At 43.0% G+C, this 23718-nt stretch overlaps 1 protein-coding gene across 5 annotated transcripts in view; it reads right to left on the bottom strand.

Moving 5' to 3' along the window:
• Positions 1–20152: 20152 nt before the first annotated feature.
• The window catches only part of ADAM11 (ADAM metallopeptidase domain 11), a 36151-nt gene continuing 32585 nt past the window's right edge, over positions 20153–23718 (bottom strand). For 4 of the 5 annotated variants that reach the window (XM_044002085.1, XM_044002083.1, XM_044002084.1 and 1 more), the window contains 3 exons: positions 23369–23459; positions 23114–23131; positions 20153–22423 (listed from right to left, as the gene is read on the bottom strand). In XM_044002085.1, coding sequence (XP_043858020.1) covers positions 22408–22423; positions 23114–23131; positions 23369–23459 — 125 coding nt within the window. In that variant the 3' untranslated portion in view covers positions 20153–22407. Of the gene's footprint in view, positions 22424–22503; positions 23132–23368; positions 23460–23718 lie in introns of those variants that run through there. The other variant, XM_044002082.1, reaches the window with a different exon arrangement.

Raw genomic sequence — 23718 nt, 5'->3', positions numbered from 1 at the left:
TAGCACTAGACCGAGGGCACTGTGTGTTATGATAAGGATCAAACCACCCTAATACTGGGCCCTCATCTCTGGATGACGATGATGACAGTACCATTGGCATGAAACTTTAAGGTTTGGAAAATTCTTTACAAATATCTCATGACACAACCACCCTGGGAGGCAGGTGTTACTGTTGTCCCCATTTTAAAGAAGAGGAAAACTGAGGCAAATAGCCATTGAGTCACTTGCCTGGAGTCACACAGCTATTAAGTATCTGAGTTGGATTCAAACTCAGCCTCCAAATCCAGCACTCTATTTTATTTATTTATTTGTTTATTTATTTTAATTTATTTTTTCCACAGAAGCCTGAGGGAAGGGTGTGTGCTACAGCCACATCATCACTGGTTGTGTCAATTCTGGGGCAAAACCACACACACCCCCAGCTTTGGGCCCCCTTTTAGCCCCAAGAAGCATCGGGGCAGCTAGGTGGCATAGTGGATAGAGCACCGGCCCTGGATTCAGGAGTACCTGAGTTCAAATCCGGCCTCAGACACTTAACACTTACTAGCTGTGTGACCCTGGGCAAGTCACTTAACCCCAATTGCCTCACTAAAAAAAAAACACAGCAGCATCTTAGGGTCCTTGCACCCTCCAAGTTCACGTCTAGATTGTTCCAGGTGGCCCATGCATGAACAGCCATGTGCTTTCAGTAGAGGAGAGCTCTAAGCCTGCAGAATGGAGGACCAGGAAGTCATGGATGATTTTTCCTTCAGGGGGCATTTCCAAAGGACAAGAACAGATACGGTAGGCAGGGCTTACTTAGGCGCCACCTAGACCAACCCTCCCATTGATGCCCAAATGGGTTCAGTGGCTTGCCCCAAAGCGACAGTGAAGCAAGGGATGTAGCAAGTGCCAGAGGCAGAGTTTGGTAGTTGGACCTTCTGGTTTCAAATACAGTTCTCCACCATATGACTGCCTCTGTTCTATTGCTGAGCAGAAATGGCCGAAGAGTTTTACTTTATCTTGGGTGGAGAGTTCAGACTATCTAAAGATCATCTCAGCCCTCCTCCTGCCTCTGGGAAGAGCTGGGACTAACCCCTTCCAGGCAGATGTCACCTTCTTTCTTTCTTTCTTTCTTTCTTTCTTTCTTTCTTTCTTTCTTTCTTTCTTTCTTTCTTTCTTTCTTTCTTTCTTTCTTTCTTTCTTTCTTTCTTTCTTTCTTTCTTTCTTTCTTTCTTTCTTTCATTTTTTAGTGAGGCAATTGGGGTTAAGTGACTTGCCCAGGGTCACACAGCTAGTAAGTGTTAAGTGTCTGAGGCCAGATTTGAACTCAGGTACTCCTGACTCCAGGGCTGGTGCTCTATCCACTGCACCACCTAGCTGCCCCCCAGATGTCACCATCTTTGAGGGCCCAAATAGCTTCATAAGGAAGTGCTTGCTTACTGCCTCTCTCCCAAAGTGTTCCCATTTGATCTCAGCAAAAGTCGAGGAGGGCTGGTTACACTTTCCTTCTGAGAAAGCATCCCTTGCTTAAAGATGACTGAATTTCCTTGATCCTTGTGCTTCTCTTGAATCTAAACTCTGCCTTCTCTTTGCTGCTGGTCTTCATGGTCTGTGAAGCTGCTTCCTGCCTGGAATGCTGTTTCTGTGTCTCCAGAAAGTTTGTGCACTCCCTGCTGGATGCATGTCACCAGTTCTCTTTTACTAGACTGCCAAGCTGGTTTTTTAAAAATTTATTTACTTATTCATTCATTCATTCATTCATTTATTTTTTGGCGAGGCAGTTGGGGTTAAGTGACTTGCCCAGGGTCACACAGCTAGTAAGTGTCAAGTGTCTGAGAATGTATTTGAACTCAGGTCCTCCTGAATCCAGGGCCAGTGCTCTATCCACCGCGCCACCTAGCTGCCCCCCTGCCAAGCTGGTTTTTAAGTCTCCTTACTCCCCTTGCAAAACCCTTCACCCCCATTCCCCAGCTTGGCCAGTGATGTGCCCCCTGAAGCTTGGATGATGCCAAGTACTCTTTCCAGTTCTGAGAATTTTTCCACATTTCCTTAGCATATTAATATCTTACTGTTCTTTTCCTGCCCTTTTCTGTGGTTACATCAACTGATTTGGGGGTTGCAGGAGTTGGGGGAAGTAAACCCAAATCTTCCTCTGCCCCAAAATACACACAGGCACTTTTCCACTAGTTTTACACCTCCATCTCTTCAGAATCTCTTCCAGATAATGTACTCTTCCTTGCCCCATGGGCCCCCACCAATGAAATCAATATTAATAAATCATTAAACATTTATTAAGTAGCTATTATGTACCAGACACTGTGCTAAACTCAGGGATACCAAAAAAAAAAAAAAAAGCAAAAGATAATTCCTGCCCTCGGGGAGCTTAAAATCTAATAGCAGAATGTAAACAATATCACAGAGTGTTTTGAATTTTGTCTTTGAATCCCCAGTGCCCAGCAAGGTGCCTAAGACATTTTGTTGTTGTTGTTCAGTCATGTCTGATTCTTCATGACCCCATTTAGGGTTGTTTTTTCTTTTCTTTTCCTTTTTTCTTTCTTGCTTTCTTTTTTTTTTTTTTGGGTGAGGCAATTGGGGTTAAGTGACTTGCCCAGGGTCACACAGCTAGTAAGTGTCAAGTGTCTGAGGCCAAATTTGAACTCAGGTGCTCCTGAATCCAGGGTCAGTGCTTTATCTACTGCACCACCTAGCTGCCCCTTAGGGTTTTCTTAGCAAAGATACTAGAGTGGTTTGCCATTTCCTTCTCCTGCCCATTTTACAGATGGGGAACTGAGGGAAACAGGGTTAAGTGAGTTGCCTAGGATCACATAGCTAATAAATGTCTGGGGCCAGATTTGAAATCCTAAAGATGAGTTTTCCTGATTTCAGGTCCAACACTCTATTTACTTTGCCACCTAGCAGCTTAGCCTTACACATAGGCCCTTAGTAGAAAATTGACTGATTGGATAAATGAATTCTTAAAGTTACCAACTTGATATATGGTCCATTAAAAAAAAAAATCAGGCTTGTGATTTCATTAGTATAGGAACTCCTGGCAAGGAAACTCCCTTTTCCAATGTGGATTGGCACTTAATTCTTAGGTCTCCAAAGTTGTTTGTCTTTAGATTCTTTCTATTATAGTAGAAATTATTCTTGTTTTCTCCACATTGGTTTATATGACTTTAAAAAAAATTTCATTTGAAACTAAATCTTTCCTCATTTCCCCACCCACTTCTAAAAACACACCCATAAAACCAGCAGAATCTGCTATATGGAAACCTGATAGAAACATCTAAACTTGATACAATCTAGGATAGGCATTCTTCCCACTGTGTAAATTCTATGTTTTACCAAAGTACCTTCTTTTCTTTCTTTCTTTCTTTTTTTTTTTTGCAGGGCAATGAGTGTTAAGTGACTTGCCCAGGGTCACACAGCTAGTAAGTGTCAAGTGTCTGAGGTCAGATTTGAACTCAGGTCCTCCTGAATCCAGGGCCAGTGCTTTATCCACTGCACCACATAGCTGCCCACCCCCTCTTTTTTTTTTTTTTTTAAAGCCAATTTCAGGTATGCCAGTTTGCTATGCATACACATTTGTCATAGTTCTTGTTTTTGTTTGTTTTGTATGGGGCAAGTGGGGGTTAAGTAACTTGCCCAAGGTCATACAGCTAGTAAGTGTCAAGTGTCTGAGGCCGGACTTGAGCTCAGGTACTCCTGAATCCAGGGCCAGTGCTTTATCCACTGCACCACCTAGGTGCCCCCATAGCTCTTGTTTTTAAGAAAACACTTGTAATGCCTGCTGATGCCCAAAATAAATGCTTTTGTTGTATAGTCTGGCTTTCCAAGATCTCCCAGGGGCGGTCAGGGTAAAGCATCAGAGACGCTTGCGTGAGCTAGGAAATGTGTCTGGGTGTACACTTACCAGAATGCTCTGGTTCCAAATTCCTTTGTCCTTAGAACATGGGTTTTTCACTTATCTTGGCCCCCTGGGAGAGGCTGATGAAACCTAAGGACCTTTTTGGAATACGGGTTTTAAATGCATAAAATATACAGGATTACAAAGGAATTCAATGATTCATATATTAAGACCAAAACCAAGGACGTTCCAGGACTCCAGGTTAGATACCCCTCCCTATCTTAGAACAAGTCTCTAGAATTTTGTAGAGTTTGAGGAAAGAGAAAGAGAAGTCAACCCTTGAACTAACTCCATGCTGAAGTTTTGTTTTTTTTCCCCCATGAGCAGCTGGAATGGGTCAGGATGTCCCTACATGGACGCTGCCTCAGCTTCAGTGACTACAAGGAAGTAGGGGGAGAACAGATTGTTCTATGACAATCAATGCACCTAGAACTGACTTGGGGACGGGGAGCGAACTGGAGGACCACGTTGGGGGCAAGGTGGGGTGTCACGGTGGACATCAAGAACCAAAAACAATCATTACCATATCTCAGAGTGAGGGCCTTGTCATCAAAGTGAACTCATCTAATGAAAGTCCACCGTTTTCTTCCATTTCCTCCAAATGCTTTCTGAGAAAACCGCTTAAATTTTAAAATGTCTTCAGATTTCTAGCAGAAACTTACCTCTTGCTCTCCCAACCAACTGGGAAGGGGTGGGGGGGGCAACAATGGGGGGATGTGGGGAAGGAAGCCAACTCAAGCTAGGAACGATTTTGCAGTTCTTTGATGGTCTTTTGTTGTTTTATTGATTGAATTTCTGTGCTATTGTTTTAATATATCACATGACCATGAAGAGTGAATGATTAATTCCTATAATTTATGAGTTTTGATGGAGGTTGTGTGAGGGGATGAATGGGGGGCTCGACAAGCCAGATAACAGGGATTGCATGTTTTTTGAGTGTTTTGAAGCCTATTCTACATTATAGGGCTATATATACTATTGAAACAGGCCCAGTGGAGTCTCATGTGGCTTTTCTAAGGGCAAAAGCAGTAAGGTGGGAGTAGGCTACTTTTGAGAAGCCAGGGAGCCATCTAGTGGCCAAACAATATACTACAGCCTGCTCAGCTAGTTTAATGCTCCCTTCATGGACATACATTCCATCATGCCCTTCTATCTCTGGGGACCCAAACTTGCTCTCACAAGAATTATCTGTAACCCCAACTCCTTTAGTATTGGGAAATTGGCCCAATCAGCCAATCAACAAGCATTTAGTAAGCATTTGTTAAATATTTGTTATTTATCTTAAATGTTTATTAAGTATTTATTAAATATTTATTTTCTATATGTCAGGTGAAGGACAGTGTGATGTGGTGGATAGAGAGCCAGCCTTAAAGTCAAGAAGACCTGGGTTTGAGTCCCGCCTCTGATACATACTGGCTGTGTGACCCTGGATAAATCACTTACATTTTCAGTGTTCTAGTGTTGATGAGAAAGTGCTGACCTGCATTGTTAGGGAATTTTCTCACCTGGGAATGTCCGTGAAATCACCTGGTCCCAATGCTCTCAGGATACAAAGATCAGAGCACCTGAACAGAATTTTGAAATAGACAAGAAATTCTAGAAAGTAGAGATGAAGTGGGAATGCAGATGAAATGTGAGCAAGGAAAGCCCACTTGGCTGAACTGTAGAATTTAAAAAGGGAAGTTAGCTGAAGAAAAAAGGCAGATTGGAGCTAAACTATAAAGGGATTTAAAAGCTAAACGAAGGCATTCCATTCCCATATATACTCTAGCAATGATCCACAAAGGGAACCATGTTGAAAAATGATCAAGAAATGCAAACAGGAACATTAATAATCTCTTTCAGCCCAGGACTACACTAAATACAGCCAGAAGCTGCTACACTGGGAGAAAAAACCAGCATGAACTCAGGTAAACAGGCCAGAAAACCAAAGTAGTGCCTTGACCAGGGATAACCAACTACAGAGCTCTCTGCCCAGGGTCATGGAAGCCTGCCAGAAATGTAAGCACAGGCTCATCCAGCTTAGCAAAAGCCAGATGCTGGAGTCTACCATATTGAAGTCAGGGTTAAGAGTGTGGGAGCCTAGCCTTGCACAAAGTTCCAAATCGGGAACCGGGACTGGAGATATGAATAAATAGAAGACACCAAAAATTATGAAGAGATAGGAGCCAAGAGACACCCAAAAAGGAAAGGCCAAAAGAAGAGAGTAACAACATAATAAACATAAGACAGAGCTAAGGGAGAAAAGAAATATTGACTCCAAGGACTATAAGAATAACTGGGGGGCGGCTAGGTGGCACAGTGGGGCAGCTAGGTGGCGCAGTAGATAAAGCACCGGCCCTGGACTCAGGAGGACCTGAGTTCAAATCTGGCCTCTGACACTTAACACTTACTAGCTGTGTGACCCTGGGCAAGTCACTTAACCCCAATTGCCTCACTAAAAAAAAAAAAAAAGAAGAAGAAGAAGAACTGGAAGAAATGAAGCAAGAGAGAAAGGAAGGAAGGAAGAAAAACTTTGAAGGAAAAATTGGAAGGGGAATAGTTAACTTGGAAAGTAATGTGGAAAATGTTACAGGTTGGCAAACTCTCTGACAATTAGAATGTACCAAACAGAACTCAAGATAATAAGTATTCACAAGATCAAATAATTGGGGAGAGGGGGCGAAGCCAAGAATAGAAGAAAATGTAAGATATCCGCTATGAAAAACAACTGACCTGGAACACAAGTCAAGTAGAGGTTGTTAGTGAATCACTGGACTCTGAAATCCGTGACCTCCTCTTCCCTTAGACCCACAAAAATCCTGGACACCATATTTCAGAAAAAAAATAAAAACCAAATGAAACTTGCCCAGATTTACTAAAACCAGAAGGCAAAGTGAAAATAGAGGGCTCACCAGTCATTTTCTGGAAAAAATCCCAAAGTAAAAACTCCCAGAGATCTTATAGCCAATCCAGAGCATCTATCCAGGTCAAGAAAAAATACTGTAAGCAATTAGAAAGAAAACATTCAAGTATCAAAGAGCTGCAGTCAGGATCAGATAAAACTTGGCAGTAAAAGAAGTGAAAATCTTGGAATACGGCATTTCAAATGTGAAAATGACAAAGGTTTTAACCAAAAATAACGTACCCTGCAAGACTGAGTGTAATCCTATAGGGAAATATTGTCTCCTCCACTAGTAAGCTTTTTGAGGTCACGGATTGTTTTTGCTTTTTCCTCTATATCCCACCAGGTACTAGCATAATGTGTGACTCACAGTAGGAACTTAATATATGCTTCCTTGTTGAAGAAAAAAGATTTTTGGTATAATAAGAGGACTTTTAAGCATTCTTTTTTTTTTTTCTGGTGAGACAGTTGGGGTTAACTGACTTGCCTAGGGTCACACAGCTAGTAAGTGTTAAGTGTCAGAGGCCAGAATTGCTCTATCCACTGTGCCACCTAGCTGCCCCCTTTTAAGCATTCTTATTGAAAAAATCAGAGCTGATAGAAACTTTGAAATGCAAACACAAGAATCTGGAGAAATCTGGAAAGGTACATTTTTTTTGTGAATTTGGGAGGGGCTAAGTGATGATGAAGTGTTTCCATCCCTCTTAAAGGGAGAAAAGATAAGTGATCCTATAGCATCCTAATGTTTTCAAGGGTCACAAAGGGAATTAAATGAGACAGAGGTGGCTTTGTTCTGTGTTGATGGTCTTGAGAGAAAAAAAAAGAGTCAAGAAAGCAATACACTAGAGAACAAAGAAGAAAGGAGTGGAGTTTACCATATAATTAGGGTACTGGAGAAGAGTATAAAAAGGTGAAAGAAGGGGTGAGAAAACACAAGTATCACATGCTCCTCATCCTTATCTGAAGTGGACAAAGAAAGGGTGAATGTGTATGCACATAGAAACACAGGGTTTTTTTCTATAAATAATACTTTATTATTCTCCAATTGCATGTTAAAACAATTTTTTAAAGATTTTTCAAAGTTTTGAGTTCCAAATTCTATCCCTCCCTCCTTCCTCTCCCTCCTACCTGAGATGGTAAGCAATCCGATATAGTTTATACATGTGCAGTCATGTAAAACATTTCCATATTAATCATTCTGTACAAGAAGATTCAAAAGAAAGAAAAACAGAAAAATAGTGTGCTTCAGTCTGTATTCAGACAGTATCAGTTCTTTTTTTGGAGGTGGTTCATCTTGAATCATTTGAAATTGTCTTGGATCCTTGTATTGCTGAGAATAGCTAAGTTATTCACAATTCTTCATCAAACAATATTGCTATTACTGTGTAAGATGTTCTGGTTCTGCTCACTTCATATCAGTTCATGTAAATCTTTATAGGGTTTTCTGAAGTCATCCTGCTTCTCATTTCTCATAGCATAATTATATTTCCATCATAAATATATACCACAGCTTATTTAACTATTTGATGGCCATCCTCTTAATTTCCGATTCTTAGCTACCAAAAAAAAAAAATGCTGTTATAAATATTTTTGTACAAATAAGTCCCACCCTTTTTTGGATGTCTTTGGGATATAGACCTAACAGTAGTATTACAGGGTCAGAGGGTATGAGCAGTTTTACAGCCCTTTGGCCATAGTTCCAAATTGCTCTCCAGAATGGTTGGATCAGTTCACAACTCCATCAATAATGCATTAGAGGCATGCAGAGTTTAAATACTTTTAACTCAAAAGAGGAATAGGAAAGGATATGGAAAGAAAAGAATTTAATGACTTAGGAAGAAAGGTAGTCAGGAAGGGGATAGACATAAATAAAATTAATTTCAACTTAAAGTGGATCATAAAATGTGGATTTAAAGGAAAGAAAGTGTAAGAACCTATGATGAGGGTCAGGGACAGAGAAGGGGTGGCCAAGTGAAAGCAGTTTTCTTCAGTTATATATCTAGAGTATTGATGCATATCCTTTATGGTTAAAGAATATGATGATGCTGGAGTCAGAGAAAGCAAAGAAAGAAAGCTATAGGCCTTTATTGCTAATGAACATTTATGCAAAAATTTTAAATATTAGCAAGCAGGCTAAGATAACATGTTAGAATAGTTAGACATGATGACTAGGTTGGGTTTATACCAGAAATGAAGGATTGGTTCAATTTAAGGAAGACTAGAAATATAATAAATTATGTTAATATAATAATAAAAAGCATAGATGCTGAAATAACTTTTGAGAAAATCCATCATAAGTTTCTATTTTAAACTATAGAAAGCATAGGAATAAACAGACCTTTCCTTAATATCTTATCTATATCTAAGAGCAAACATTATATGTAATGGGAAAAGGTTAGAGGCCTTACCATTAAGATCAGGAGTAAAGCAGGAATGGCCATTCTAACTACTACCTCTTAACAATAAGACAAACAAAAAAGTAATTGAGAGAATAAATATAAGCAAAGAAAAAACAAAATTATTACTTTGTGCAGATGATATGATAATTAAATATGATATATAAATATGATAGTAAACTTTAAAGAATCAACCAAAAAATCGAGACAGTTAATAAATTCAGCAAAGTTTCTGGATATAAAATAAATTCACATAAATCACAGTAGCATTCCTGTAGACTACCAACAAAATTCAGCAGCAAGAGTTTAAAGGAAGTTTCCATTCAACATAACTATAGAAGGTATAAAATATTTGGGAGTGTATCTACTAAGGTTCATCCAGGAACTACATGAACCCAAATATAAAACACTATAGAGGGGCAGCTAAGTGGCGCAGTGGATAGAGCACCAGCCCTGGAGTCAGGAGTACCTGAGTTCAAATCCGGCCTCAGACACTTAACAATTGCCTCACTAAAAAAAACAAAAAACCCCCCAAAAAACTAAAACACTATAGAACTAAAGACAGACCTAAATAATTGAAGAAACATTAATTGCTTATGGAGTAGATGGAAACAATATAATAAAATATATAATATACATATTATGTAATATAAAATATATAATATAATAAAATATATAAAATATAATAAAAATGACAATATTACCTAAATTAATTTACTTATTCAGTGTTAGGCCAATATGATAGGCGAACAATGTAAGCATATTTTGTAGGTCTAGGAAGAATAATAAATTCATATGGAAGAACAAAAGGTCAAGAATATTAAGGGCAGTAATTAAAAATGAGAAGGAAAAGGGTCTGTGAATACTAGATCTCAAGCTGTATTACAAGGAAGTAATCATTAAAATGATTTTTAAAAAGAGAGGTCAGAAAAAACAAAAAACAAGAAGAGGTCAACCATAGGAACACATTTGGTACATAATATTCAGAAACAAAAAATATCACCATGTTCTATCACTCTTGGACTAAAACTGCTGGGAAAACTGGATAGCAGTTTGGCAAGAATTAGGTTTAGACTGATACTTCACATCATATACCAAAATAAGCTTCAAATAAATACATGACCTAGGTATAAAAGGTCACATAAACAAATTAGAGGACTGAAGTTACCTTTCAGATCTGTAGAAAGAGTTCATGATTAAATAGCTATAGAAAAATTCACACATGTTAAAAGGGACAACTTTGATTATGTAAAATTAAAAAGTTTTGTACAAATCAGTCTCCTGTGGTCAAAATTAGAAGAAAAACAAATTGGGGAGGGGGCATCTTTCATATTAAGTGTTTCTGTGAGAGGTCTCATATCTAAGATTTATAAAGAGCTGATTTAAATGAATAAAACTAAGAACCATTTCCTAGGAGATAAATGGTCAAAGTATATGAACAGGCAACTTTCAAAGGAAGAAATAGAAAGCTATCAATAACATACTATATATTATATGTAGCAGTATATATGCATAGGATAATATACCATATTATATATCATAAGATATGTGTACCATATGAAAATATACTTTAAGTCATTACTAATTGAAGAAATACAAATAAAGCAGCTTTGAGGTTCTCACATCCTGGCTGGCAAATACATTGTTGGTGGAATGGTGGGACAAAAAGAGGGAAGTCTGGGAAGAAAGATAATGAATTTATTGTTGGACACATTACCTTAATGCTTTACTGCATTAAGGCAACCTTTTTTTTTTTTTTTTTGCAGGGCAATGAGGGTTAAGTGACTTGCCCAGGGTCACACAGCTATTAAGTGTCAAGTGTCTGAGGCTGGCTTTGAACTCAGGTCCTCCTGAATCCAGGGCCAGTGCTTTATCCACTGTGCAACCTAGCTGCCCCCTAAGGCAACCTTTTTAATCCTCCCTAATTACTTTTCTTCTCCCACTCCCCAAAGTAACTGTTACAAATCTTTTCTTTCAGCTGAAGATCTCACCTCAGATTTGAAAGAAAAATGAGAGGATTTGCTGTGAGCTCCCTTTTCTCCATTTCTCTTTCTTTCTCCTTGCCAAGTCCAGTCTGTTTATTTGTGTCTTTGATCACATCTCCAGTATTCTCCATCATATTGCTGCTCACACATGAAGCCAGGTGGTACAATGGGTAGAGCTCTAGGCCTATCTTTAGAAAGACCTGAGTTCAAATCTAGCCTCGGATACGTAATGATTGTGTGGCCCTGGGCAAGTCATTTAAGCTCTGTCTGCCTCAGTTTCCTCAACTCTAAAATGGGGGTAATAATATCACCTACCCTTCAGGAGTGTGGTATGGATCAAATGAGATTTATTTATTAAACTTATTAATTTATTATTAAATATATTCATGTATTATTTACTAAAATATTACTAAATTATTTACTAAATGAGATCATTTTATTAAGCACTTAGCTCAGTACCTGGCACATAGTACTCACTTAATAAATTTTTGTTTCCTTCTGCCTCAAACATCCCCTTACTCCCTCCCATCTTCTTTGTTTATTCACTGGTTTCTTTCTGCTATCTTCAAACATTAAGGATCAAACAACATAATCTATCTAAAGTGCTTTGTGAATTTTAAAGTGCTTAAATGATAGCTATTATATTATAATTACTTAATATACTGTAATATGTAGCATATTATATATAACATTATACATAATAGTAGGTATACTATATGCAATAGTGTATGTAATATACAGTGTATCTGCTAGTAATCTGGACAGTTAAGTGGCCCAGAGAGTGCTAGGCCTGGAGTCAGGAAGACCCATCTCCTGAGTTCAAATCTGGCCTCAGATACTTACTAGCTATGTGACTCTGGGCAGGTCACTTCACCCTATTTGCCTCAGTTTCCACATCTGTAAAATGAGCTGGAAAAGGAAATGGCAAATCACTCCAGTATCTGTCAAGAAAACCCCAAATGGGATCACAAAGAGTCAGACATCTTTGAACTGAACTACATCATATACAATATATTTTACATAATCATATTATGTATAACTATAAATAATTCTGTTTTCTGTAGAATTATGTACATGAATTATATCTAATATATTTATACATATAAAAATAATATGTATAATATGGTCTATGTCATACCATATATATTCTACATGCTATTATGTATTATATAACAATAAATGTGCCCAAGTCCACTCCAGACATCTCCCAACATCTCTTCCCTTTTTCTTCTGTACTCCTACAACAAGCTTCTTATACCCAATGCTTTCTCACACACACACAACTCTCTGCAGTCTGGTCTCTAACCTCATCGTGCAACTAGAACTGTTCTTTCCAGAGCTTGCCAAAGCTGATGAGCTTTTCTCAGTCTTTATCCTTCTTGACATCTCTGCTGCATTTGATCCCAGTGCCCACCCTCTCCCTCTGGACGCTCACTTCTCTCTGGCTTTTCACAACACCCCTCTCTCCTGGTTCTCTCCCTGTCTGTCTACTTTGCTGGCTCATTACCCACATCACACCCCCTCAATCCGAGTGTCCCTCAAGGCTCTCCCCCTGGGCCCTCCTGGTGACCTCATCACTCCCTCTTGCCACTATAAACGCCTCTATTTGGTTTTTAAAGCCTTTCACAACCTGACCTCAACCAACCTATGTTCCCATCTCCTTTCAATTCTTCCCTTCCCACGCTCCAGAGTCCAGCCAAACTGGCTCTCTGATTATTCCTCAGGGGTGTGCTGGAGCTGGTCCAAAATGACTCCAGCAGTTGTTAAGTTTTTAGTCTAAGCATTTACACTTTGAAAATCAGCAAACAGGGGCAGCTAGGTGGCACAGTGGATGTTGCACTGGCCCTGGATTCAGGAGGACCTGGGTTCAAGTCCAGCCTCAGACACTTGACACTTGCTGGCTGTGTGACCCTGGATGAGTCACTTACCCCAATTGCCTCACCAAAAAAAAGAAAAGAAAATCAGCAAACACCCACAAAATAGTGCCTCATTTATTGTTTGGTTGACTAAGAAAGTGATGGAGAAGATGTTAATAATGTGTGTCATGAAATCTTTCTTTCTTTTTTGGAGAGCTGTTTGTTAACCGTTTACCTGCGTGACACTGTTCATCACACACAGCTCTACTTCTCCTGTCCTGCCTTTGCCCCGGCCATCCCCTATACCTTGGGATGCACTCCCTTTTCACCTCTGGCTCACAGAATCCCCCACTTCAAGACAAGGTTCAAATACCACCTTTTTTTTTTTTTTTTAAAGTGAGGCAGTTGGGGTTAAGTGACTTGCCCAGGGTCTCACACAGCTAGTAAGTGTTAAGTGTCTGAGGCCGGATTTGAACTCAGGTACTCTTGACTCCAGGGCTGGTGCTCTATCCTATCCTGCTCCACCTAGCTGCCCCTCAAGTACCACCTTCTTTGTGAAGGCTTTCCTGATTCCCTCTAACTGCTAATCAGTCAATAAGCATTTCTAAGTACCTACTGCAAACCAGGCTCTATGATACAAAAAGAGGCAAAAGACATTCCCTCCCCTTAAGGGGCTCACAATCTAATGCCCATTGGTTTTTTTCTCCCTAATGACATTGTATTGCATTTGCAAATGACCCCCAGTCCCCTGCAGGGCATTTATTGTCTGAGGCATTATCCAAGGCGTGTATTGTCTGAGAAAAGGTTTGTAGGGGAGGAAAGGTCCTAGCTGGGAGCAGAGAGGTAGAGAAAGTTCTTCAGCTTTTCAAAGGGGTGAGATAATAAAGTTTCTTGAGGCTTTCTGAGGGGGAGGAGGGGCTTAAGGGAAAGGGCATCTGGAGAGAGGATAAACCAGGAAGGAAGGTGTTTGCAAAGTCCCAAGTCTGCTGCTGCTGCTCCAGGCCCCCTAGAGCTGTTCAAGGTTGGTCTGTCCTCTGTGGCCATCTCCAAGTTCACATAGAGTTCACTTTGCAAAGGATCACTGGTATGCCAAGCGGCTCTGAGCCTCAGAAATCCTTCTACATGACTGGTTGTTGTATAAATCCATTGTCCTACTCCCCTGGGAAGAAGGGAAGTTCTAGCACATGATACCATCATTACTGAGCTCCTGGACAAGATATACATGGGCATATATATGTTGTCCTCAGTTGTTTTACTGGTGTCTGACACTTCGTGACCTCATTTGGGGGCTTCTTGACAGATACTGGAGCAGTTTGCCATTTCTTTCTCTAGCTCATTTTATAGATGAGGAAACTGAGGCATACAGGGTAAAGTGACTTGCCCAGGGTCTACTGTGCTACCTAGCTCCCCAGATACATATTCAGACACACATGTATATATAGACATACGAATGTGTGCATATACACATATATTTACATGTATGCATGTGTGTTTGTGATGTTTTGGTGTTTGTATGTATACATATTTGTAATATGTGTATGGGTGGATATGTATATAATATACCTATATATGCACCTAGGTGTCACAGTGTATTCTATCGAATGCCAGGCCTCCAGTCAGGAAGACTCATCTTTCTGAGTTCAAATCTGGCCCCAGACACTAGCTGTGTGACCCTGGGTAAGTCACTTAACCTTGTTTTTCTCAGTTTTCTTATCTATCAAATGAGCTGGAGAAGAAAATGGCAAATCATTCCAGTATCTTTGCCAAGAAAACCCCAAATGGGGTCACGAAGAGCCAGACACAATTGAAAAAGTGACTGAACAACCAACAATAATGCATTAAGAAATGTAAGTGATGTAAAAAAAAAAAATCATTCTTAAAAAGCATCTACTATGTGCCGGCCACTGTAGTTGGCATTGGGGACACAAAGGTAAAAAATGAAACAATTCCTGATCTTAAGGAACTTATGTTCTATCAGGAGAAACAATTAAATAGGTTTTGTTTTGTTGTGTCTGACTCTTCATGACCCTATTTGGGGTTAAGTGACTTGTCCAAGATCACACAGCCAGTAAGTATCTGAGGTCAATCGAACTCAGAAGATGAAACTTCTTCATGCAACAAGTATTTATTTTATTTTTCCAATTACATATGAGAGTAGTTTTCAACATTCATTTTCATAAGATTTAGAGTTCCAAATTTTTCTCCCTCCCTCCTTCCCTTTCCTCCCCCTTCCACAAGACCGCACCAGGTTTTATATGTACAATCCACAAGTGCTCTTTTAATCAGTTCTTTCTATGGGAGTGGATAGTAAGCTTCATCATTAGTCCCTTGGGATTGTCCTGGATCATTGTACTGCTGAGAGTAGTTAAGTCATTCACAATTGCTCATTGAACAATACTGCTATCACTATGCACAATATCCTCCCAGTTCTGCCCACTTCACTATACATCAGTTCATGAGTCTTTCCAGGTTTTTCTGGGATCATCTTGTTTGTCATTTCCTGTAGCACAAGACCATTCCACCACAATCATATACCACAGCTTCTTCCGTCAAAAGATGAAACTTCTTGACTCCAGGCCCAGCACTGTGCCACCTAACTGTGCCTTTAGACCACAAAGAACAAAAGGGGAAGGGGGAGAGGGAAGAGTTCCACAAAACTAATCACCATATCTAAAAAGTCTAACATTATCTACAGTGTTCTACACCCATAGACCCCCACTTCTTCAAAAAATAGAGGGAGAGGGGGCAGCTGGGTGGTGCAGTAGATAAGGCACCAGCCCTGGATTCAGGAGGACCTGAGTTCAAATCCGACCTCAGACACTTGACACTTACTAGCTGTGTGACCCAGGAGAAGTCACTTGACCCTCATTGCCCCGCAAAAAAACCCAAATACATAAAAAATAGAGGGAGGTACTTTCTTATATCTCTTCTTTGGGGCCAAGCTTGGTCATTATAATTTCTCAGCATTCAATTTCATGGTTTTTTACCCTTGTACTTTCCATTTATAACATCATTGTGTATGGTTTTCCTGGCTCTGCTTACTTCACTCTGTATCCATTCATATCAGTCTTTCCCTGCTTCTCTGTATTCATGACATTCATCATTTCTGGCAGCACAGTGATATTTCATTATTCATGTACCACAACTTGTTTAGCCATTCCCTAATCAATGGACATGACCTTTGTTTCCAGTTTTTTGCTACTGTAAAAAGTGATGGGAGTGGGGCAGCTAGGTGGCTCAGTGGATAAAGCACCAGCCCTGGATTCAGGAGGACCTGAGTTCAAGTTCGACCTCAGACACTTAACACTTACTAGCTGTGTGACCCTGGGCAAGTTACTTAACCCCAATTGCCTCACTAAAAAAACAAACAAACAAACAAAAAAACATTTTAATTACGTTCTTTTGAACAATTCTTAATTTCTTTCCAGAATGATTGGACCAATTCACTCCTTTATCTTGTGCATTATTAGTAGGCTCATCAGTAGGCACTTAATAAATGCTTCTTGCCTGAAAAAAGAGGGCTGGGGGGCGGCTAGGTGGCGCAGTGGATAGAGCACCGGCCCTGGAGTCAGGAGTACCTGAGTTCAAATCCGGCCTCAGACATTTAACACTTACTAGCTGTGTGACCCTGGGCAAGTCACTTAACCCCAATTGCCTCACTAAAAAAAAAAAAAAAAAGAGGGCTGGATATATTTATAGATTGGAAAGTCTCATGCAGAGATGATATGAAAACCTATGAAAGCTGAAAAGATCACCAAGAGCTCAGAAAGAAAAGAGATGAGGGTTGGGTTCAAGCCTGGGCGGGGGCAGGGTTAGTTTATCCTTCACATCATGTACCCTATCAAAGGAGACTAAGAAGGAGCTACCCGGCAGATAGAAGGAGAACCAAGGAAGGGCAGTACCATGGAAAGGGTATCCAAAAGGAGAGATGATCAGCAATGTGGTATTTTGCAGAGAGGCCCAGGAAGGATGAGAACTGAGAAAGGGCCATCAGATCTGTCAATTGTGGTCACTTTGGAGAGGCCTTTGCTGGTGAACAATGAAGTTGGAAACCAGATGGCTAAGGGCTGGGTAGTGAATGAGTGGGGGCAGTGAAGGTAAAATACTTTTTTCAAGGAGTTTGGCCAGAAATGGAGGGAAGATCTAGGAAGATGGCTTTGAGTAATATAGTAAGTTTTTCCCTTTTTTTTTTTTATGGGGCAGTTGAGGTTAAGTGACTTGCCTAGGGTCACACAGCTAGTAAGTGTTAAGTGTCTGAGGCCAGATTTGAACTCAGGTCCTCCTGACTCCAGGGCCTGTGCTCTATCCACTGTGCCACCTAGCTGCCCCAAGTTTTTCCTTTTCATGGCAGGGCAGATATAGGTGTGTTTGTAGGGATTAGGGTAGGAATGTGTAAATAGGAAAAAAGATTGGAGAAAGAAGTGATGATGGGGGAGGGGGTTGGCCATCTCTTGGAAAAGTGGGAGAGAATAGGATCTAAGGTAGATGTAGAGGGATTGTCCTTGGCAAGAAGAAGGATCATGGGGGTGGCCAGGTGGCGCAGTGGATAAAGCACCAGCCCTGGATTCAAGAGTACCTGAGTTCAAATCCGGCCTCAGACACTTGACAATTACCAGCTGTGTGACCCTGGGCAAGTCACTTAACCCCCATTGCCCTGCGTAAAAAACAAAAAGAAAAAGAAGAAGGATCATGTCTTCATCAGAGACTAGAGAAAGAGGAGATGATGAGGGATGATGTAAAGGGAGGTTGAGATAGTAAAATATGAAGCAAGGCCCTCCAAGGAGAGGGAAGGAGGAGAGGCTGATGTTGGAGATAACTTGGTACAGCTTGCATGAAGAGTGGGATAGAGACTCCATTAGGGAAGAGCAAAAGGTTTTATTTTCCTGTGGGGATTGCCCAGAAGCTGGTGGTCCTGTTCCAGCCTCCAAGAATTTAGGAGTATGTTATGACAGTTACAGAGTTTTTCTCAGAAGGGGAAGAGAGTGGAGGACACCAAAATCTAATGGAGACCACACTCCCCAAGTCCTTCACTAGTGTTACAGCTCAGTCTTGGATACTGAGCAAAATTGGTCCTTTCTATGCTTTGATACAGGGACTATGTTGTTGTGGAGTTGTTTTTCAGTCATTTGGGGTTTTCTTAGCAAAGATACTGGAACGGTTTGCAATTTCTTTTGCAGCTCATTTTACAGACAAGGAACCTGAGGCAAACAGGGTTGAGTGACTTACCTAGAGCCACATAGTTAGTAAATGTCTGAGGTTGATTTAAATAGGTTTTCCTAACTCCAGGCCTGGGTCTATGTTCACTGCAACACCCAACTACCCCTAATTGTCTGGCACTTAATAAATACTTGTTCCCTTCCCCAGGAGCTTCCTCTGTTCTCTGTTTTTACCAACCTACCTGTCTCTACCCATTGAACTATGCTCTCTACTTGCCCACCATCTTCTTACCATCCGTTGTGATGACCACAGACCATACCTTGGGGTTTTTGAGTCTTTTATCTCTAAAACTACTGCCCTGATGTCCAGTCAAACTCACTGGTTACTGGCTTCAGCGTTGCTCGCTCCCTTCTCCCAGGTGTCTTCTTCCCTTCCCTATTCCTTTCCAGTTCTGAAATCATAATCAAATTAACTGCTCCTGGAAGGGATGTATCAATGTACTTCCCAGTGGGGGAAGGAGGGGCAGCTAGGTAGCATAGTGGATACGGTCAGGTCTAGAGTCAGGAAGATCTGAGTTCAAATTTGGCCTCAGACATGTACTAACTGTGTGACTCTGGGTAAGTCACTTTACCCTGTTTACCTCAGTTTCCTCATCTGTAAAATGATCTGGAGAAGGAAATGGCAAATCACTCCAGTATCTTTACCAAGAAAACCCCAAATGGGGTCAGAAAGAGTTGGATGTGACTGAAATATCTCAACAAAACTCAGTTCAGATTCAAACTTTGATCTTTCTTGACTCCAACTCCAGTCCAATTCAACCAGACCAGACCAGAGCATTAGATTTTGAGTTAGAGGAACTGGGTTCAGATTCTACCTTGGCCATTTATTTCCTGTGTGACCATCCACAATCTCTCTGGGCTTCAGTTTCCTTATCTGCAAAAACTAAGGGGTTTGGGCATATAGATTCACTGGGACACCTTGTTATCTACCCCCTGAGAGCAGACCATGCCCCATTCTCTGAAGCTACACCCTTCTGATTGGTGAATAGGTACAGCTTTACTTAACCCACTATATGCCAGGCCCAGACCACGCCTCACACTGGTCCTTGTTAGATATCTTGCTATCTCATTACTCTGTCCTGTCCCAGTTTTCCGCCTCTTCAGGGAACAGTAATTGAATGAATATTTCAAGTGCTTCTGGAAAGCACATGAGAACAGGCAGCCCTGTGGCTCCAACACACAACACTCCTTTTATGTCCCTCACCAGGTCAAAACTCCCTTCCCTGGCCCACCGTGTGCATATCCTCCTATTAGAATGTAAGCTCAGGGGGCAGCTAGGTGGCGCAGTGGATAAAGCACCGGCCCTGGATTCAGGAGTTCCTGAGTTCAAATCTGGCCTCAGACACTTGACACTTACTAGCTGTGTGACCCTTAAGTCACTTAATCCCCATTGCCCCACCAAAAACAAACAAACAAACAAATAGAATGTAAGCTCTCTGAGGTCAGGGACTGTCTCACTTGTGTATTTACTGAATGTGTAGCTCAGGTCAGGTCTCAGATCAGTCTGGACGTCTGGGCTGTGGTTTCTTACCCCAATCCCAGGGAGAAGTATGTCAGTCTGGATTTGTCTGACACCCTTTGTTCTCTCAAGGTGTAAGTGAAGTCTAAGATGAGCCAGACCTCTCAAGATTGTTCTGCCAAAGTCTGGGTGGGGGAGAAGAAGAATTGGGTTTCCTGTGGGTCAAGGAAGACCTCTGACTTTGGAATCTCAGTGAAGAACAGGAAGGGTTCTCTTGGCTAGAGCTGAGAGCCCCTCTTTGAGTCTCAATGAAATGAAAAAACTGAGCCCCCTTTCCAGGAGAGCATCTGTGTCCCCAGCCTAGGCTGATAAACCTAGCACGCTGGAAGTGAGCTTGGCCCCCTGAGTCAGTGAGCGGCAGAGAAATCAGTTCAAGCCCAAAGTCAATAACAAGACCAAGAGTGTGAGTGTGAGCTCCATGGAAGCCCCAGGATGTGATCTTTATTTCCCTCTCTTCCCTTCCCCCCATAATGGTGTATTTACAGGATGCTGCATGGAGGCGGCATCACCCTCTGGGAATCCCCAGCCTCTGCCCCAGCCTGGGGGGCCACGGGGGCAGGCAGTGGGGTGAGAGGATGCTGATGGCTGAGAGCATCAGGCTTACCGGTCACACAGAGGTGGTAGACATTCTCTCTCCCTTCCCCCAACCAGTGTGGGCACATATAGACACCATACACACAAGTGTGCAAGTGCACAAGTGCATGCACGAGCACACACACAGGCACACCCAGAGGCACATTTGTGCAGAGGTGCAAAGCCGTACACTTATGTTCAGGCATGTGCCAACACCAATGTGCACACAGTCCCACCAGGGGAACTCCATAAGGCATCACTAGACCTGCTTGTACTTTTCCGGGCAGCGGGGCAGGTGTGCTTTGGGCAGGGCTTGTCACTGGGTTCCTACCCATAGACACCTGCCTTGGGCAGAGGCGACTAGAATTTAGGGGCATCTAGGACCCTGCCCTCCTGGTGCCAGGTGCCACCAGGCTTCCCACAGCTACTTAGAAGGAATCAAAATGTAGCAGCCCCAGGCTCCCCCAGCTAGCACCTGAGGTGAGGTTTGGGGAGGGAAGGGGGATGCAGCCCACCCCCCTCAGATCCCTCCCCAGAGTTGCCCCAGTTGGGGGAGCCTAGACTTAATAGAACACTTGGAAGGGGCAAAAAACTGCAGCTTTCATCAGGAAGGAGTGGTATTAGCTGTGGAGAAGGGAGGCGTAGGCCTTTGTGTCTCCCTCTTCACAGGTCCCAGGCCAAACATTTAAACTAGGAGAGGGCGAGCAGGACAGGTTCCCTCGCCCCTTATTTTCTTCGGCTTCAGGTCAAAGTTCATAAAGGAGGTGGGGCGATTGTCCAGGGAGAGCCCCGGGTGGTCTCTCCCCCCAGATGGAGAGAGGCCTCCCATTTGGGGTTCAAAGGGTGGGGGTGGAGAGGCAGCAGCAAAAACCTATGTAAACACTGCCCTGGACAGGAGGAAGGGGAATTAATTCAATTGAGTGTCTGGGAAGATGTAGTTAGTCTTGAAGCCCTGTCTTGGGATTGTAGATCGCTCTGGGGACCTGGGCTTTCTTTTCTCATCATTCTGATGCCCAGCATAGCACCAATCCCAGGATACCTCGAACCCAGGCCCCACTGCTAGGGAAGAGGTTCTACTGCCTACAACGTCTAAGGTCACCCCAGTGGGCACTCAAACCCTGAGTTAGTCCCAGAACTGCCCATGAAGAAATAGCTCATGACATGTGCCTCCCTGGGATATCCAGTCCAGTCCCTGGCCCTTGCTGACATTCTGGGGACAAGGCCACAGAACCAGGCAACTTTGGTTTAAATTCAACACTCAGGCCTGTCCTGTGTTTCAGTAGGGCTGGGGAGCCCCAGTTTGGACTGGTGATAGAGAGAAGGAAGGACTGCTCCCCAAACTCCACCTTAGGTTTGGAGAAAACGTATGTTCTTGTAATTAGGACTGTCTGGGGCCACTTCATCAAAGGATAGGGGGTCCCTATGTCCTTTCTTTCTTCCTTCTCCCCCTTGATACCAGAATGCCCTTAAAAGCTACCCTGGTCCCTGCCAACCTTGTGGTTACATTCATCATTTAGGTCTCAATAAAAAAAAAAAAAATCAGACATCTTAAGCCACCTCTAGGCTCTGGCTGGGAAAGTGAGGAAGCCAGAGCCTGGGGCAAAGCCCCTGGAAGGCTGGGTGTGGAGGCCCTGGGACCTGGCATTTTATTGACTGAACCAGTCTTGCAGGCAGGGTCAGCCAAGGCGTCCCCAGGGCCAAAGTGCAGTGTCAGCTGGTGGCTGTCCCCCTCCCTCACTGATGCCCTCTGGCCTGTAGTCCCAGCTGGGGCACAGTCAGTGATGATGGAAGCTACATTCACATGGGGAGGGGGTGAGTGCACACAAGGCAAAGCTGGGCATGAGGTGGGGGAAGGGGGCAGGACGCACACTCCGGCCCCACCCACTCTCAGTAGTGCAGGGGTTGGGGCCACCGCCCATCCATCCCAGGGACCCACCCCACCAAGCTGTCCCTTTGGGGGCCTGTCTGTGTGGCCCCAGGAAGACTTTCGCATGGCATGGCTCCTCTGTTGGTGGGGCGAGGGCAGGTGTGTCCTTTCCCCTTCCAGGTGGTGACTGTGAGCGCCAGGCAGGGGGTGGAGAGGAGCTTAGGCCCCACCCGACCTGGAAGAGAAACAAGGGACCAGAGAGGGTGAGGGAACTATCTTACAGAGGGGACCGGCTCCAGTCCAGCCCAGCACATGCAGGGAGCTGAAGGCGAGGAGTGGGGAAGAGCAACTCTAGGCTTAGGGCCCCTCCCTCACCCCACCCCACCCCAAGATAGTGAAGGGAAGGAGGGTGCTAAAGCAAATGGGATTCAGGGCCTTCATCCCATCAAGGCCCTTGGCGGAGAAGAGGGTTCCCCCACCCACCACCCCAGATGTCTGAACATCTGCTCTCTAAGTAGGACCTGTCTGTCACCATGACAATCTATAGAGGTCGAAAGGAAAGTCACGGAACTATATGAAAGGCTAGAAAGGAGGAGGAGTGGGGGGAGGTCAGACATTAGATGATATGGAAGACATGAACAGATGGGATGGGGAGACGGTGGATTGTGGGGCCCGTGTTTCCCCTTCCCTGGGGACGGGTGCTGTGGTTATTTATTGCTGAAGGACAAGAGGTGGAGGAGGCCCTATCATTCTCCAATCTAGCCCCCACCCCCCAAGGAAACTAGGTGGCCAGTAGTGAGTTCAGGTCTGTGCCCAATGGAGAAATCAGGATGGTAGCTGATGATGGAGATGGAGACGGATGCGGATGCGGGTGGGATGGAGGTGGAGATGTCATCACACTGCCCCCTGCTGAGTCGGGTCATACCTTCCTCGGCGGATGTTTCTTCAGAAGTGATGAAGGGAAGGGAAAGGAAGGGAGGAGAGACAGAGAGAGAGTCCATTTAGGGACTCACTTCCTTGTGCCATCCTTCAATCAGCCCCATCAGGACCAGGACTCCCCCCACCCCAAAAGGCTGGCCGAGGGCCATCAGAGCCCAGGCACTCAGACACAGTGGGAGCCACACAGTGACCCCACCCCTGGGTCAGTATAATCAGCTGGGAGAGGGAGGGCAGCTCTTACTTAAATCCCCAGCCAGTGCCACCCAGGACGATGGCTGCAACTAGCACAGCTCCTGCGATGGAGCCGATGATGATATTGGTACCGCTGGGACCTGGTGAGAGGGAGGTTGATCTTGGTTAGAAAATGGAGAGAGAGAGAGAGAGAGAGAGAGAGTGCATCTACAGGAATCAATAACATATAGAGGTGGAGAAAGAGGATGGGATTAAAAAGATGGCATTCAAGGACCATGCCACGGAGAGAGCAGAGGAAAAGGAAAAAGGCCCACAAATATTAAAAAATTTATAGCTCTTTTTGTGTTGGCAAAAGAACTAGAAGCTAGGTGGGTGCCCATCAGTTAGGGAATGGCTAAA

The sequence above is a fragment of the Dromiciops gliroides genome, chromosome 4 (assembly GCF_019393635.1).
Source record: "Dromiciops gliroides isolate mDroGli1 chromosome 4, mDroGli1.pri, whole genome shotgun sequence".
Taxonomy (NCBI): Eukaryota; Metazoa; Chordata; class Mammalia; order Microbiotheria; family Microbiotheriidae; genus Dromiciops; species Dromiciops gliroides.
The sequence above is the reverse complement of the archived record's forward strand: the minus strand, read 5'-3'. Positions and strand labels throughout refer to the sequence as shown.